The 15946-nt window shown below is 56.6% G+C and overlaps 1 protein-coding gene across 5 annotated transcripts in view; it reads left to right on the top strand.

Annotated features, from left to right (window-relative positions):
* Positions 1 to 15946, top strand: part of SFXN5 (sideroflexin 5) — a 115757-nt gene that overhangs the window by 86586 nt on the left and 13225 nt on the right. For 2 of the 5 annotated variants that reach the window (XM_068564464.1, XM_068564463.1), the window contains exons 11-15: positions 1611 to 1726; positions 2070 to 2164; positions 3286 to 3409; positions 3716 to 3801; positions 9642 to 9759. In XM_068564464.1, the coding sequence (XP_068420565.1) occupies positions 1611 to 1726; positions 2070 to 2164; positions 3286 to 3409; positions 3716 to 3801; positions 9642 to 9759 (539 nt within the window). The remainder of the gene's footprint in view (positions 1 to 1610; positions 1727 to 2069; positions 2165 to 3285; positions 3410 to 3715; positions 3802 to 9641; positions 9760 to 15946) is intronic. The other 3 variants (XM_068564466.1, XM_068564465.1, XM_068564468.1) reach the window with 2 other exon arrangements.

Below are 15946 nucleotides of genomic sequence, written 5' to 3'. Positions count from 1 at the left end.
GTGGAAACACGAGAGCTACTCAGAGATGGCATATGTGCTGTAAATACATTTCGAAACTGTATTTGGTCTCCTGCTTTTCTTCTCCGAAGACTGCAGAGTATCTCAGTCTTCCTCTCTGTTTATTCCACCTCCCCACTTTACTGAAACAGGAGATTGAGGCTCAGAGACCCCCAGGGCCTCAAGCCACCCCTCACCTGCAGAATCCTGTCCCCCAGCTGCAGGCGCCCTGGACCGCTCTGCTCCCCGGTGTTGGCTTGGGTACCAGGAGCATCTGTGGTCCTCCTCCCACTCCACCTGCCCACTAGGCCCTGCCGCCCTCCGGCTCCCCAAACCCTGGTGTCCCCCCCCCCACTGGAGGGAGTGGGGAAGCAGCAGGTGTTGATGCTAATCAGCGTTCACAGCTCAGAACTGCAGTCGCTCCCAGGCTCACACACTCCCCAAAATTAAACACTCATTATACAAAATTAATTGACATTAATTAGCAAAAATTAAAACTTTAAACACAGCAAGGCGCTTTTGGGGGAGGAGTGGAGCAGGCGGGCTCCAAATTTGTCACCCCCCCGACTCCCCACCCTCCCACCACCCCCAAGTCCCCCCACTTCCATCCTGGAACAGGGCCGGAGGAGTTCAGGCGAGGTCAGCACCCACACCCGGCCCTGAGCCCAGGGCCAGCCACGTGGATCCCAGGGGGGAGGAACCGAAGGAGGCTCCCTGTGCCAGTCACCAGCTGATGGGTGGCCGCCCAAACTCTGACACACAGTGCTGAACTAAGGAGCCAGGAACCCTCCCCTCAGCCCAGGTCCCCATGATCTCAGCTGAGATGGGGAGGCATGGCCAAAGGAGGAAACCCAACCACGTGAAGCAAGAACGTAGAAGGTATGCCTTTAGCCATGCCTGACCCCCACCCCACCGCGCCCCAAACTCTTCCATGTCCTGGGTACCCGAAGGATGAGGCACTGTAGCCTTTCAGCTCTGTCCCGCTTTGTTGTGTGACCTCAGAGAAGTCACTCCCCATCTCTGAGCCTCAATTTTCCATCCATATGATGAGGGGGCGGTGCCGGGTTAGCACTGAGGTTCCTGCCTGCTCTGACACCTGTTGTCAGGGAAGCAAATCTCTGGGAACTTGATTCACTCTGAGGAGCGAGGGGCTAAATGTGGGGGGCTGGCATTCAAGAGGATGCCCGGAAAGGCAGCCCAAGGGACTGAGGTGCTGATGGTGGAGCATCAGGCACCAGTGTGGGCGATGCGTCTTCAAGCCCCAGAGCCCTCCCAGATGGGCATCCGCTTCGCCTGCCCGTGGGGCCTGTGCCTGAGGAGAGGAAAGCAGTGTCCTTGATAACTGGCCGCTCTCTAAGCCCTGAATAGTTTCCTTTTCCTTCCTAACAAACACTGGTTATTTTCCACCTTTGCTCTCCAGGTTCCCAAGGGCCCCCAAATCCTTCACCAGGCTGATAGGCAGCAGAACCACACCTTCGCCCACTGTTTGAACAGACGTGGCATTTATTCAGAACCTTTGTTGCTTGGTGCGGGTGGAGCCCAGTGATCTCCTCCGCAGGGTAGAATGCCATCCTCCCCCCTCACTCCTGCTCCCTGCTCCCCTCTCTCTCCAGCCAGCGCCAATATCTGCAACGTGGTCCTGATGCGGTACGGGGAGCTGGAGGAGGGGATTGACGTCCTGGACAGCGATGGCAACCTCGTGGGTTCCTCCAAGATCGCAGCCAGACATGTGGGTCGTCTGGGGGCTCGGGGGCTGGTAGGGAGGCTGTGGTCGGTTTTCCCTAGACATTTTCATTCCCCAGGGGCTTGTGTCCTCAGCACCCTTGCCTTGCCCTCTTGAGCTCTCCTCCTCACCCCACCCCCATCCCCACCCCCCATCGGTTTGAGCCCCGGGCCTCAGGTCTGGCCCCGGCCACACCTGCCCACCAGACACCCTTGCTTCTCTCCAGCCGCCTCATCACTACTGGGAAACATCCCCATCTCTTGTCCCAGCCCCTCGGGACGTGCTTTCTCTGACCTCTTACTTGGTAAGGGCAGAGGAGACCCCCCAGAGATTTCTTTCCCTTCCCCAGGACCTAGGGCCTGGGGCCTTCATATCCTCCTGGGTGAGAAGAGGACGCCTAGAAGCTGATGGTTTGTGGTTGTGTGCTCACAGGCACTTCTGCAGGTGATACGTCACCAGGGAGTGAGCTTGGTCGAGGCGGAGGGATTTCGGGCTTGCAGGAAGCCACGGGCGTGGTTTGGGGAAGAATGTTTTGTTACGAGAAGGCCCTCTTTCACTTCTGGTTTCACCAGACTCACCCATCTAGCAATTGTAATTAAAAAAAAAAAAAAAAAAAATTCCAGTCTGCTTGTATATCTCCCTGTGCTTTCCAGCCTTCATCCTAATGGCAATTAGTGGCTTGTCCTGCTCTGGCCTCCAAGTGCTGGGTCCCCTCTGCTCCAGCCCTGTCCCTCATCAGCTCCCACGTGGGCCCCCACCGCACCCTGTCACTGAGGCCTTCTCCATAAGCCTCTGATGTAGGAAGACCCTTCTCTTGTCCTGGTCCTTCCCCCCACCACTGACTGATCTCAGGGAAAGTAAGTGTCTGTCCAAGGCTTGTGAGGGGCAAGGGGCTCGGGGGTGCCAGTGCCAACACCGCATCCTCTGCTTTCTGCACAGGCTCTGGGCCCCCTGTCATCCCCACACCTGTTCAGGAGACTGGAGGGACCTCTCCCAGGCCTTCCTGAGGCTGGTCATGAAGAACCCAAGTTCCTGTGAGAAATGTTTAGCCCTGAGCCCATCATCAGAGGGGATTTGGCCTCAATTTCCTACATCCCCCTAACCTCCTATCCAACTCTATCCTCTTCCCGACTTGCTGTGATGGAGACCAACTGTGATAACTCCTCCTCGTGGTCCAAACAGCAGGGAACCCCAAGCTCTTCTGCAGCCCTGGGCTTCCCTTGTCCTGGCTCTATCAGCCCCTTGCCATTTGGGACTCCAGGGACCCGTGGGTTACAAGCATTCCTTGAGCCTTCTCTGAGGGCTGGGAGCCCGTGGGGTTAAAGGAGCTCATCACAATGACCATCAGGGTGCAGAACTGCCACTGAGCTGTGCCTTGACCAGCACCCCCCCTCCCCAGGAATCATGAGGGAGCCCCCAGAGCAAGGCCCCAGGCAGACCCCATATGGGGACAGCAGCCACTCAGCAGAAGCATTTCCCACTTATAAAGCTGACCTCTTGTCATCAAGAAAGACTCTCATCCAGAGCCAGGAAATGGCAAGATCCTCCAAATCTTTGTCTTTAAGGGAAAAGAAAGTGAGTCCCAGAATCCCTCTTCTCCCTGGGCACCAGGAGCCTCACGCGGCGCAGCACGCCACAGCTGTCTGTTCTGGCCCTTCCAGCGCCTGCTGTGTTTTTAGAGCATCTCAGGTCCTCCACGTGTTTCCTCTCAGCTGCTGTACCCCGCCACCCGGTTCACCTCCCTGGGCGCGGGCCCCTTGTTGGGTTGCCTCCACTCCCCCTCATGTGGCAGGTGATGGGGATCTGTGGTGGGAAGATGGGGTGGCTTTTTTCTGTTGTTTGGAATATGGCTTCGTGAGCGATTCCATGAATTATTCAGTTCAGCCAGATGTGCTTAACAGTGGTACATACACCTAGGGGCTCCGGGGCTGGGTTTGCTGCCCCGAGGCTGTCCCACCCCCGCCCCGCTCACCACAGCCTCTGCTTGCCCCTCAGGCCCTGCTGGAGACGGCGCTGACGCGAGTGGTCCTCCCCATGCCCATCCTGGTGCTACCCCCGATCGTCATGTCCATGCTGGAGAAGTGAGTTGGGGCCCAGGACAGAGGCCATGGTGGCGGAGAGGGTGGGGGAAGGGGGACCTGCTGGCCCAGGGCAAGGGTCCTGGTTTGTTCACACTCTCCCTGGCAGGGCTGCTGGAATCATCCTGTGAGAATTCATGGACTTTGGCTGCTCAGGACCCTGTGCTAAGTTCTAGGAGGGATGTCCCGATGGACAAGGCTGGCCCTGCCCTGGAGCTGGCGGTTCTAGAGTGTGTGTCTGTGTCTGTGTTTGTGTGTGTGTGTGTGTGTGTGTGTGTGTGTGTGCACGCGCTCTATTAGTGCACAGCACAGGACCAGTGGTGAAGAGAGAGTCTGAGGACTATGGTGGGAAGACTAGACTTGGGCCCAGCGCATCCCTTTCCGGCATCTGCCATGAGGCAAGTCACCACCTCACCAAGCCTCAGTTTCTTCATTTAGACAATAATTGTACTAACCTCCCTGCCGCCCTCAGAGGGATGTTCTGAGAACACATTTGTCCTGACCATAAAGAAATAAGGAGATACAATAATAAGAACAATGATGGAGTGATTCTATTAATTAATGAGTGTGAAATTGAATCATGAAGACGGGAATGCTGCTGGAAGGAGAGGCTGAGGAGAGGAGGGAGGAAGCAGGGCTGGTTTGGGCAGGCCCTGAGGGTTGGGGAAAGTCTAGGAGGATGGCAAGGAGCAGGGAAGGGTCCCAGGTGTGGGCAGCAAGATGAGCAAAGGCCTGGAGGTCTGGTGCAGGTAAAAGTGAAGAGATGATCGCTTCCTCCTTCCTGGGGGCCCAGCCTGGGAGGGGCACCTCAAGGCAGTGGATGGGCTTGGGGGCTGTGTAGGATAAGGACAGGGTTGGGGGCACTCCCTCTGGGGCTCTGGATCAGGGGCTTCTCCCCAGTTTGGGGACCTTCTTATTCCCACAAAACAAATGACAATAACAGCTAACACTTGACAGCTAAGCACTGGCTGCGTCCCAGTCTTCTCCCAGCCAGGTCCCCCCCAAATGCCGTCTCCTCAACGAGGCCCTCCCTGACCACCCCATCGAGATTACAGCCACCAGGACTTCTTCCCCCGCTACACTGCCTTATTTTTACTCACAGCACTTATCGATAGCTGAGATTCTTTATCTAGTTATATGCTATCTGTGTGCTTCATTAGAATGTCATCTCCATGGAGGCAGGTCAATTCCTTTTGTTTACTGCCCTGCACAGCATCTAGCGTAGTTCCTAGCACATAGTGATATGCTCAGTGTTTGTTGAACGAATGAATGATCTCATTTAACCTTCACAACAGTGCAAAGAGGTGAGCATGATGTCCCCATTTTACAGACGAGGAAAGGAAGGCAAAGAGAGGTTATATCATCTGCTTACAGTCACACACTAGGAAGTGGCAGAGCCAGGCAGGGCCCAGGAATATGGCTGCAAAACTGGGCTCTTCCTACCACACTGGCTGCCTCTTGGATTTTTGGATCACAGCACATAATCAGCCTGTCTTTGGAATCCACCCCGCATGGAGACAGGAGAGGGACAGATTTGGGGAACTGGCCTCAGAAAGCCTGTGTTTTGATAAGGGCGGGACCCACACACAGGTCAGCTGCAGGTGGGACCCGGCAGTGCGGGAACAGGGTCAGGGTGACCTTGAGGGGAGGGCTGGTCCACAGGAAAGGGGCTGCAGCTGGCACTGAGAGTAAGATAGGATTTTGGTGGAAGGGAGGGCTTTCTGGGCAAGGTGTGGGCCTGTTGCGTGGACCTTGAAGAGCGCAACCCAACAGAAGCAAAGCACGCTCTCTCATTGGGCCTGCTGATAAGGGGCCCTGTGTCCAGCTGAGGGGATGATCCCTTCGTCCCCTGGAAGAGTGGGGGAGGTGCATAGTGGGCGTGGGTACCTGAGCAAGGGATGGCGTGTTGAACACTGAGACTTAAGAAAATTAATCTCCTCTGGAAGTTGCAAAAATAAACAGATCCTGGGAAGCGATTGCTTTGGTGCCCCTGAACCTTGTATACGCAGCTCTCTGGTGAACTGAGGCTGTCCCCAAATACCAGCGACTGCAAGTGCACACAAGGACACCACTGGGCAAATGAGGAAGGGAGGGCTTCTGTCTTCAAGGCTACTGAATCTTGAACCTGGAATTTGCTGGGGAAAAATGTGGTCTGTGATGCCTTCTGGGTGCCATCTGAGATGGGTTTGCAGAAAGTGGAGTGACGGTTAGTGTCCCATTGGTTGGGGGCTTAAACTTAGCTTTGGGAGGCTTGGGAGGTGGGGTGGGATTGTTTTAGTTCTGAACGTCCCAGCCTGGAATCAGCCTGGACTGCAGGTGCCCTGCATCTGGCTCAGCTCAGGGTCAAAGGAAGCCCCTCGGGTAGGTAGAAGAGGGTTAGCCATTGGTCTCCTGGAAGCCTTGTATTTAGTTGGTCCTTCCCTAAAGCTTGTGGGAGGGTCTCTGAGGAGGAGAAAGAGTCCAGCCTGGGTTCCCCCAGGAATATCAAGACGAACAAGACTCAGTTTGCACCCTCAAAGACATAATTAACCTCATATACATGGTGGGGGGAGCTGCCAGGCTGTGAGGTGGGGGGGCAGGGCAGGTCCGGCACCAACGGAGACTCCTGGCAGGAGTTCCGGCGGGCTGGTCAGTTTCCCACCTGGAGAATGATGGCACTGCCCCCCTCACCACCTTGTCCACTAGAGCTTGGCACTTTGCACCATCCAGCGGGCCCCTGGCTCTTAGCTGGGCCCCCCCCCCCCACCGCCGAGCACCCCACGGCCTTTCCATGCAGGGTGCTAATGGCAGGGCCTCTGCTGAGGAGGCTGATGGGGGAGGCAGCCCTACCCTCGACCCTCCGGAGCCCCGGTTGTGTGAGGGAGTCAGGAGAGCCAGGGAAAAAAGACAAAAGAACTCTTACAAAGCAGCCTGCTTGCAAATTAATGGAGCGCAAAAGTAAAACTGCTCCAAGTGCTGAGGGAATGCACGGCAATGGGGAGACAAGCTGTTGTGTGGCAGCGAGGCTGGCTTGGCCCCGGCCTCAGTTTCTCCTCTCTGGGAGGACCCTGGGTTTCCTGCTAGGATAGCAGAGTTGGGGGACGTGTTCAGGTGTCCCTGTCTCTGAGATGAAAGGAAAAGGGTCTCCCGTCAGAAGCCGAGAATCCTCCACTCCGCCGCCCGAGCAGGGCCTCTCTCTGAGGGGTGCACGCCCCTCCCCTCACTCTCCACCGCACCTTCCCTCAGGCCCAGGGCTCCACTCCAGCTCCACTGTCCTGGGCAGGAAGCTGGTTTTGGACTCAGGGCCCGGAGAGCAGCCCCGCGCACCCCAACTCAGAGGCAGCTGTGGGGGGTCTCTCCCCCAGCTCTGCATCCCTGGCCCTGGCCCGGGCCTGGACTTTTCTGCCCTCCCAGGCTGGGTCTCAGCTTGGTCAGGGTTCAGGCCACACCCTCCATGGTAGCTCCTGAGGCCGCTTCCCAGCCTCCCTCATTCCCGGGGATCCGGGTCTTTCCTCTCTCCCAGGCATTCGCACATCTCTCCATCTGCATATTTTAACTCCCCCAGCTGCCTTTCCAATTCCTCCCTGCCATTTCCCTCTCCTCCTCCCCTCCCCCTGTCCTGCTGTGTTCACTCTCCCGCCTGGGCTGGGACTTCAGAGGCTCCTGTTGGCTGCTGTCTGAGCCTTCCTCCTTCCTGAGTGGGGAGCACAGGCCTGGGACTTTCTGGATCCCTTTCACAGTGGGGACTTCAGCCAGCCACCCGGAGAGAGGAGCCAAGGTCGCAGCCCCACGTAGAAGAGGTCTGTCCGGTGTCCCCACCGAATGAGTCCATGTCCTGCCCCTTACCTGCCAGGGAGGGAACCTCCCTCCGCTATCCTCCCTCGGGGCTGTGCCTCCAGGGGCCACACACCCTCCTGTCCCCTCCCCCCTGCTCTGGCCACCCTCAGGGACTGAGGTCCCAGTCGCTGCCACGGGAGCAAGAGTACCCACCTCCTGGTCCTGCTGGAGAAGTTAATCTGAGTTGAAAACATCTCAGGACCCGTCTCAGCCTTACTCCCAGCCCCTGCATGACTCCCATGGAAGCCCAGGAGGCCTCAGGCTGAGTCCGTGGGGAAGAGGGGGGTGAGGCTCACCCGGAAGAGAGGGAGAAGATGGGGGCACTGGACCAAGGCGGAGGGGATGCCAGAAGGGCTTGAGTTTGATTTGGGCACCTTTGTCCCCCTGTTCTTCATCCTGTGGAAATTCCCCTCCCCAATAGCTCAGTTCAGGCTTAATTCAACAACTGGACAGATCTTGGGGTCTGGGCCAGTGGGAAGGGCTGGAGGACAACCCAGCCACCAAGATCCTCCCTCCTTCCTGATGGTAACAAGGGCAGTAACAACAGCAATACGAACACACCTCACTGAGCACTTACTGTGTCCAGGTCTTTTACTTGCATAGAATTTACAAGTAATTGGATTGTTATTGGTACCTTAGTAGGAACATCCTGGGCCAGAGTTTCCCAGAAGTGTGGTCTAGGGATCACCTGTTGTTGACTCATGGAAGGTTCCCAGGTGTAGTACCAGCTGAATCAGGATCTCATGGGGGAGTCTGCATTTTTTAACCACTGCCTAGATACTAAAGTTTGAGAACTGCTGCTCCCAGTTTTGCTGTCGCCTTAGAGCCAGCTGCTCTTGGGATTCATGTGCCAGGAGGTGAAGGTGGTGCGGGGTTTGCCTGCCCGACACTGAGGCGCTGCCCCCAGAAGAGCCTCTCCCCCCGCCTGTGGCCACAGCAGCCCTGCCCCAGGAGGGGAGGGGCAAGAGCCCTGGTTATAGCTTCTTCCCACCAGGAGCCGGTCTCAGTCCGGTGGAGGCTGACGCTTACCGAGGGCAGCACGTGTACCCACCCAACATCCCTTGGCAAATAATCCGTCTTGCTGACACATCCCACCCCAGGCCTCCCCACGTAGAATGCCTGGTGGTCTTCCCCAGGGCCTGGTGGATTATACAGAACGAAATGTTCTGACGGACAGCACAGTGAAGGTGGACTCGCCAGCTGCTATGGCCTCCACTCTGTCTGGAGAGGCCGTATTGTCATGGGGCTGGGGGACCCAGGGCCCTGGAGGGAGGCTTTTGTACCCCTCTCCTGCCCAAGAATCCCAGCTCAGATGCTCACCGCGCGGAGGGGTGTCAACTGTGAACTGGTGGTGCAGCGGGCAAAGGGTCCTTAAGGCAGGAGCCAGAGCAGCTCAGTGACAGCACTTTTAGGGAGTCAGAGGAGCCCAGACAGCAGCCCTGCCTGCCTCCCGCAGACTTGGTCTTGGCCTTGGGCAAGTCACTGTGGCTCTTGGATCGAAGGTGACCAGGTGGTCAGCAGGGTGTGTTCTGTTCCCGTACCCAGAAGAGGTCATCCTCTCCTGGCTGTGCGCGCGTGCGTATGCGTGCTTGTGCGTGCGTGTGCGTGAATGTGTGTGTGGTTTGTTCACTATTTCAATATGTGCTGCCTTCAAGGCCCATCTTCCTCCGCTGTGTCCCCGCGTGGGCCCCCCACCCCCTGCACAGGAGCAGGGGCCGACAGCCTCCTCTATCGTCTACCCCACACGTGGCCTTCTCTGCGCAGGGCTGGATGCACAATGGGGTGGGTGCCCCACAGGTGCTCATTTATGATTTACGGTTGAGAATTTAAGCGGCAACGTACTTCAGGGCAGGGCCTGGGGAGAGGGCTGCCACTGGGGGACGGTCCCAAAGACAGAATTCCTCCACAGCTACTTAGCTACGGGCTGGGCCTGGCCCTCAGACCCAGTGGGACCCAGCGTGGTGGCTAATGGCCAGCTCACCCTGTCTCTGGGTCTCATGGGGCCCCCCCTTCTCTCTCCCCCACAGGACAGCTCTCCTGCAGGCGCGCCCCCGGCTGCTCCTCCCCGTGCAAAGCCTCGTGTGCCTGGCAGCCTTTGGCCTGGCTCTGCCGCTGGCCATCAGCCTCTTCCCCCAGATGTCAGAGGTCAGTGGAGGGAGGGGCTCAAGGTCAGGACAGGGAGGGTTGCCGTCTGGTCATTTATGAACCAATACCTACTCAGTGCTGACACCTTAACACTGTGCTAGCTAGGTACTGGGGTTAGACCGTGAATGAGACAGGCCCAGGCTCTGACCTCTCAGGGTCAAGGGTCAAGCAGTGAACACAGCGATGAAACGGAATAGCAAGTGAAGGGTGAGCAGTGTTAAGATGGGAGGAGTTTGGCCGTGGGAAGAGACAGTAGGGGCCCAAACAGAGCTTAGAGAGAAGTGGCATTTCATGGGGGCCTGAAGGATGGGCTAGAGTTGGCCAGGTGTGTAAGAGGTGAGGGGACACATAGGCTGAGGTCACCTGGTGTGAAGGGAGGCGGCACACAGCTGAGGAAAGCCTGCCTTTTGGGCAGAGAGTGGGGAAGATGAGGTGGGCCAGGTACGGGGGCCTGACGTCGGGGGTGCCGGGAACTTGGAAGCCAGCGCAGTGGGTGAACGTTACCAGAAGAGCTGTGCAGAGCAGGACCACAGATTCCTGGTTTTGAACGGTCCCCATGGCTGTATGGTGGGGCTGCGTTGGAGCTCTGGAGAAGGAGCCTTCAGGAGGCGGTGGCGGGAGTCCAGCGAGAGATGATGGTGGCTTGGACCAGGCTGCTGGCAGCAGGCATGGAGGGAAGTGGGTCCTTTAAGAGAGAGTTGTTAGGAGGCAGCTTCATGAGGATCTGATGAAGAACTGCGTGTGATGGGAGGACAGGGAGCCGGCAGGATGTGCGCCCGGCTTTCTGGTTTTGAACAACCCGGCAAGATGGAGATGAGGAGGGGCCGGCGTGCAGGAGGACAGCATGTGGAGCTGGATGGACACGTGGGGTTTGAGGAACCTGTGGAACTTGTGAACAGAGGTGCCCTGTGGAAGTTGGCTTTGGGTCTAGAAGCCAGGAGAGAGGCCTGGGCTCGAGGGACAGAAGTAGGAGCCCCCAGCATAAAACAGTGATGGTGGGTGGGATCAGCCAAGGAGCGTGTGGAGAAAATAGGCCCTGGGGAGGGGGGCTGCCCAAGGACAAGTGGCCAGGGAGGTAAGGACAGAGCCAACTGAGACTGGAGTTGGGGGGCATCCACAGGGTCAGACCCTCCCGAGAGGTCAAGCTCCATGGGGTTGAAGAGCGTCCATTGGTGTCTCAGTTCGTGAAGGCAAACTCCATCCCGAGGGGTGGAGCCCAGCTGGGGGGTAAGGAAATGCGGAGGCAGGCTGACTGTTTGGTCTAGAGGCTTGGTACTGGGGGAAAAAAGAGAAGCAGACCCAGAGCTGGAATGAGATGTGGGATCAAGAGAGGCTTTCATTTATTTTCACTCTTTTAAAATGGGAGAGACTGGAGCTTGTGTAAATGCAAAGGGAAGTCACCAGGAGAGAAGAAGGACACTGGAGGAGGAGGACAGAGGGCAAAGTCCATGAAGTGGGGGAGTCAGAGCGCAGGCAAGGGGTTCAAAGGATTCGCCTGGGTGGGGGAGACCCCTCCCCACTTTAGCAGAGGGAGGCAAATGTTGGTTGGGGGGTGGAGTTCGGGGGTGGGGAGGTTAAGGAAGTTGATCTGATAGCTCCTGTGTTCTCATGACTGAGCAGAAAGGAAGGAGGTGGGTGGGAAGGGGGAGGTCAAAGGTCAGAGGACCATGGAGAAGGCTGGAGACCTTCAGAGGGGAAAACGGGAGAGAGAGCAGACTAAGGAAGTCAGAGAGCCTGGTGGGCAGTGCCGAGGGTCAGTGGAGGGGACGGCTGGGGGTGGACACAGGTCGGGGGGTGGGTGGCCAGGGCCTGTCTACCCAGAGGTACGGGGCCTGCTCCAGTTTTGTCTGGTTGGGTGAGGCATTCGGCAGGCTGGTAGGAGTTCAGGAGGAGCAAAGGACCCCAGAATCTTAGTTGGGTGGGGGTGAAGAAGCATGAGCAAGCCGAGTGGGAAAAGCAAGGTTTGGTGCAGAGGCAGACCCAAGGAGGGCAAAGAATGACCATGGTATCTGGAGTTACGGAACTCATGGGAAGATGGGGGCTGTGCCTGCAGATGGACGCTTCTGAATCTGTGACCGCAGGACTGACCCTGCGGGGCGGGAGGGGTGCAGGTTCCTCCAGGGGAGTTGGGGAAGGTGAAAATAAGGGTCCTGGGGTGTTACACTGGGACTGTGAGGACTGGAGACCCAGGGTCTTAGAGTAGGAGGTAGTGACCCGGCCTCCAGGCCCTGAAGAGGGTGAGGACTGGAGTCACTTGCCTCCACTGAGCCCCAGCGTTTCAGGAGGAAACTATAATGGGATGGGGCTCCTATCTTGGGGGCCAGGCCAGTGCACACAGGATGGGAAGCTCAGCAGTGTCCTCATACCCACAGGGCCCAGCCTTGCCATGGAGCAGGGATACCCCTCCCCATCCTTCCCCTCAACCCAAAAGCTGAACAGCTGTATCCTGATGCTTGGGGACTCCAAATAGAGCTGGGGGCTCCAGGTTGCCTGGAAGCTCTGAAGACGAGAGGGAGGGCACTTCTTGGCGGTCCTGGCATCCCCATCTGGAAGGCCTGGGCCCGTCACTCCCCAAAGCCACTGACGGCATCTCTTTATAACAGCTGGGCTGAGTCTGCAGTTCTGGGCAAGAGTCAGAGTGCCCCAGGTGCTTGCAGGCACCACTGTGTTCAGAAGCTTCAAGTAGCTCCCATAGCTCTACCTGTCTGCACAGGAGAGGGAGCCAGGGCAGAGAAACCCCATGAGCCTGTCCCACTGGAAGGATTTTCAAGGTCATCCAGTTTACCACCCTCCTGGCTCTGCTGGGGCAAATGGAGACCCAGAGCAGCCAAGGGCCTGGCCCAAAGTCACAGAAGCCATGTGCTAATATGGAAGGACACCCCAGAGGCTCACTCCCAGACCAGAGCTCCCAGGAGATGTTGCATCTGCTTGTTCTGTAGGATTTTCTCTTCTCACTCTTTTCTCTTCGCCTACCCTGAGACAGTGGAGAGAGGAGGGAGCTGGGGCCTCCCTGTGGTGGGGAAGAGTCTAGGAGTGCTGTGGGTCTAAGGCGGGTGTTCCTTTGGGGCAAATAATGGAGAAATGGCCACAGTCCCCCCACTCGGGCCTCCAGCTGTGGCTGCAGAGAGGTGGTCTAAGTGAGCAGCCCCGGCCTAAGTGAGTCAACGTCCAGGCTCCTCCCTTCCCCCATGTCTGCCACAAATAGGCATGGAAGTTAGTTCTTCTGGGTGTCTAACCAAAATCCTTTTCGTTGCAACCCAAGCCTCCTTCTCTAGGTTGGAAAGAATATAGTCACTTTGTAATAAGTCTGTTCTCTGGGAAAGGAGGGTAGGGACGTGATCTTCAGAGCCCCCTCCTCACCTGCATCAACCCCAACAGGATGCAGGCGGGCCTGTGCATAATGGGGTGTTTGGCTGAGAGGACCTCGTTCCCCCATTCTTCCTCCCAATTAATTCTCTCTAACGAGGCGCTGCTTCTGCCATGTGGGGATCATGTCTCACATCCCAGAAGCCAATGTGATTCGCCACAATAAGTCTGGACCTGCTTGGGCTGACCCAACCTTGCCAAGAGCCACCAAGGTTGTCAACAGGAGTAATCACTGGAACGCTAATTAATTAATGAGGTGACTTGGAGATGGAATTTAGGAACTGGTTCCTAGAATGGCTGGCCTGCAGTGATTGGTGTGGGGTTTCCAACCCACTAACCCCAGAGGTTGAAGAAAGAACTTCAATCCCCTCTTCAATCCCTGGGAGAGAGTTTTGGGGGTGTTTTTTAAGATTTTTTTTTTTTTTTTGATGTGAACCATTTTTTCAAGTCTTTATTGAATTTGTTACAATATTGCTTCTGTTTTATGTTTTGGTTTTTTTGGCCGTGAGGCATGTAGGATCTTAGCTCCCCGACCAGGGATCGAACCCACACCCCCTGCAATGGAAGGTGAAGTCTTTTTTTTTTTTTTTTTTAGAGGGTGGGGGTGGGGAGGGGGAATGAGGAGGTTAGTTTGTTGGTTTTTTAAAATTAATTAATTAATTTATTTATTTATTTACTTTTGGCTGTGTTGGGTCTTTGTTTCTGTGCGAGGGCTTTCTCTAGCTGCGGCAAGCGGGGGCCACTCTTCATCGCGGTGCGCGGGCCTCTCACTATCGCGGCCTCTCTTGTTGCGGAGCACAGGCTCCAGACGCGCAGGCTCAGTAGTTGTGGCTCACGGGCCCAGTTGCTCTGCGGCATGTGGAATCTTCCCAGACCAGGGCTCGAACCCGTGTCCCCTGCATTGGCAGGCGGATTCTCAACCACTGCACCACCAGGGAAGCCCAAGGCGAAGTCTTAACCACTGGCCCGCCAGGGAAGTCCCCCTGGGGGAGAGTTTTGTCCGCGCTTTTCAAATTAGTATTTCTGCCTATTAAAATGGTGCTAATTTTAAAACTAAAATTGCAAATAATTATAATAGCTACCATTTGCTAAACATCTACTAGGCCAGGTAGCATGCCGGGAACTCTGCGTGCCTTGTATTAAATCTTCCTAATGCCCCTCAAGTCCAAGGTATTACTGTTTATCAAAGGGTGTTGCCTAGACAGTTAGATGTGTGTGTCTCAGGCTCTGGGGCCAGATTTTGGCTGGGGAACATGGAAACTTTGATGCATGGGGGGGACTGAAGTCCTGGAAGGGTTGAGGTCTCTGTAGGAGGAAGAAAGCTGTTAAAAAAGGGCAGGAGCAGGCAGGGGAGAGCCCCGACGAGCAGTTTCATGGACACTGGGGACAAGGGCATTTCGAGGAGGAGGGGGCTCCCTGCAGGTGAGCTGCTGCCGAGGGGGCGAGAAGGAGTTGACAAGACTTGGCAACCGGGGGGTGTGGCTGGACAAGGCAGTCGAGGAGGCAAAATGGCAGTCCGGTTTCTCTCTTTGTTCAGAGAAATGAACTCAGGGATGGGAAGCCATTGGAGAACAGCAAAGAAAATTTCACTCATTGGTGGTCTGTGAGATGGGGGGTTGGGGGCCTGGAGAAAAGGCGGTGATGGGGAAGCAATCACACAGCCCAGGGTAGAAAGGCATGGCCTCCAAGGGGTCCTGGGGTCCAGTAAGTACAAGGGCCTGGTTGACTGTCACGGTAAAATGCGGATCCAGAACATGACAGTCCTGTGGGGTTTGTACCAGTATTATTCCACGTTTGCAAATGAGAAAACTGAGGCACATCAAGGTTAAGGACCTTGCCCAAGGTCTGAAGTTGGTAATGATGGGATAGGCTCTGTACCCACAAAAGGATTCCATAACCCTCCTCAGCCCACCCCCATCTCGCTATAAAATGAGAAGGCCCAAGTCTGAACCCCAGATGGCTCCTTGCTAATTTATCGGTAGGAACATTCCAGTGCCCTCACCCAGCCCTCCTCCTTCATGGGGAATCCACGTTCAGGTTCACAGGGACCTTCTGAAGTAGGTGTTTGTGCCTTTGTTCTCTAACCCAGAGCTGAGGCAGGAGGCGGGGGTAGGGGGTCTATGGGCCAGCAGTTTGGGTAGGGAGCCTCCTTAGGAACTTGGGTGTGAGGACAGGGCAGCAAGGTCTGGCCTCCCTTCTGAGCCCCGGTCCTGTTGCCGGGAGTGTGGGGTCTGCCCCGGTGGACCCTGTGACCTTCAGATTAAGGCTGTAGGGCATTGGCCAAGGCCAGCTCAGCCAGGCATGGACGGACCCGTCTGCACCCAGATACTGGGGTGATTTCCCCTTTTTCTTGTAACTTGGAGGGCCATGTCATAGCCCCCTGTTCTCAGGGAGCCTCTGTTCTGGGGGTGCAGACAGAAGCCAAATAACCAAGGAATGTCAGGTGATGGTACAGCTATGATGGGAAGGAGAGGGCTGTGTTGGAGCTTGCCCAGGGCTGTGCTGGGTCAGGCGCGTTGCAGAGGCCTCCCTGTGGCATGTGGGGCCTGATTTGTGGTGACCTTTCTGGCCCTGCCCTCTCTGGAGATTGGGGCTCTGGGCTCCAGGCCAATGTGGTCATCTCTGTCCTCCCCCAGACATACACATGCGTGCGCACGCGCGCACACACACACACACACACACACAAACACACATGCTGGTGTCTCAGCTTCCTCGAGGGAGATGTCCAAGGTCCAGTCTCTGGGCCCATGGGCTTGGCTGCCACAAGAGGCTGGACCTGGGGACGGTGAATGTCCCTCCAATTCTGACAGCCGGTGTTCCC

The sequence above is a fragment of the Eschrichtius robustus genome, chromosome 15, assembly GCF_028021215.1.
Source record: "Eschrichtius robustus isolate mEscRob2 chromosome 15, mEscRob2.pri, whole genome shotgun sequence".
Classification (NCBI taxonomy): domain Eukaryota; kingdom Metazoa; phylum Chordata; class Mammalia; order Artiodactyla; family Eschrichtiidae; genus Eschrichtius; species Eschrichtius robustus.
The sequence above is the reverse complement of the archived record's forward strand: the minus strand, read 5'-3'. Positions and strand labels throughout refer to the sequence as shown.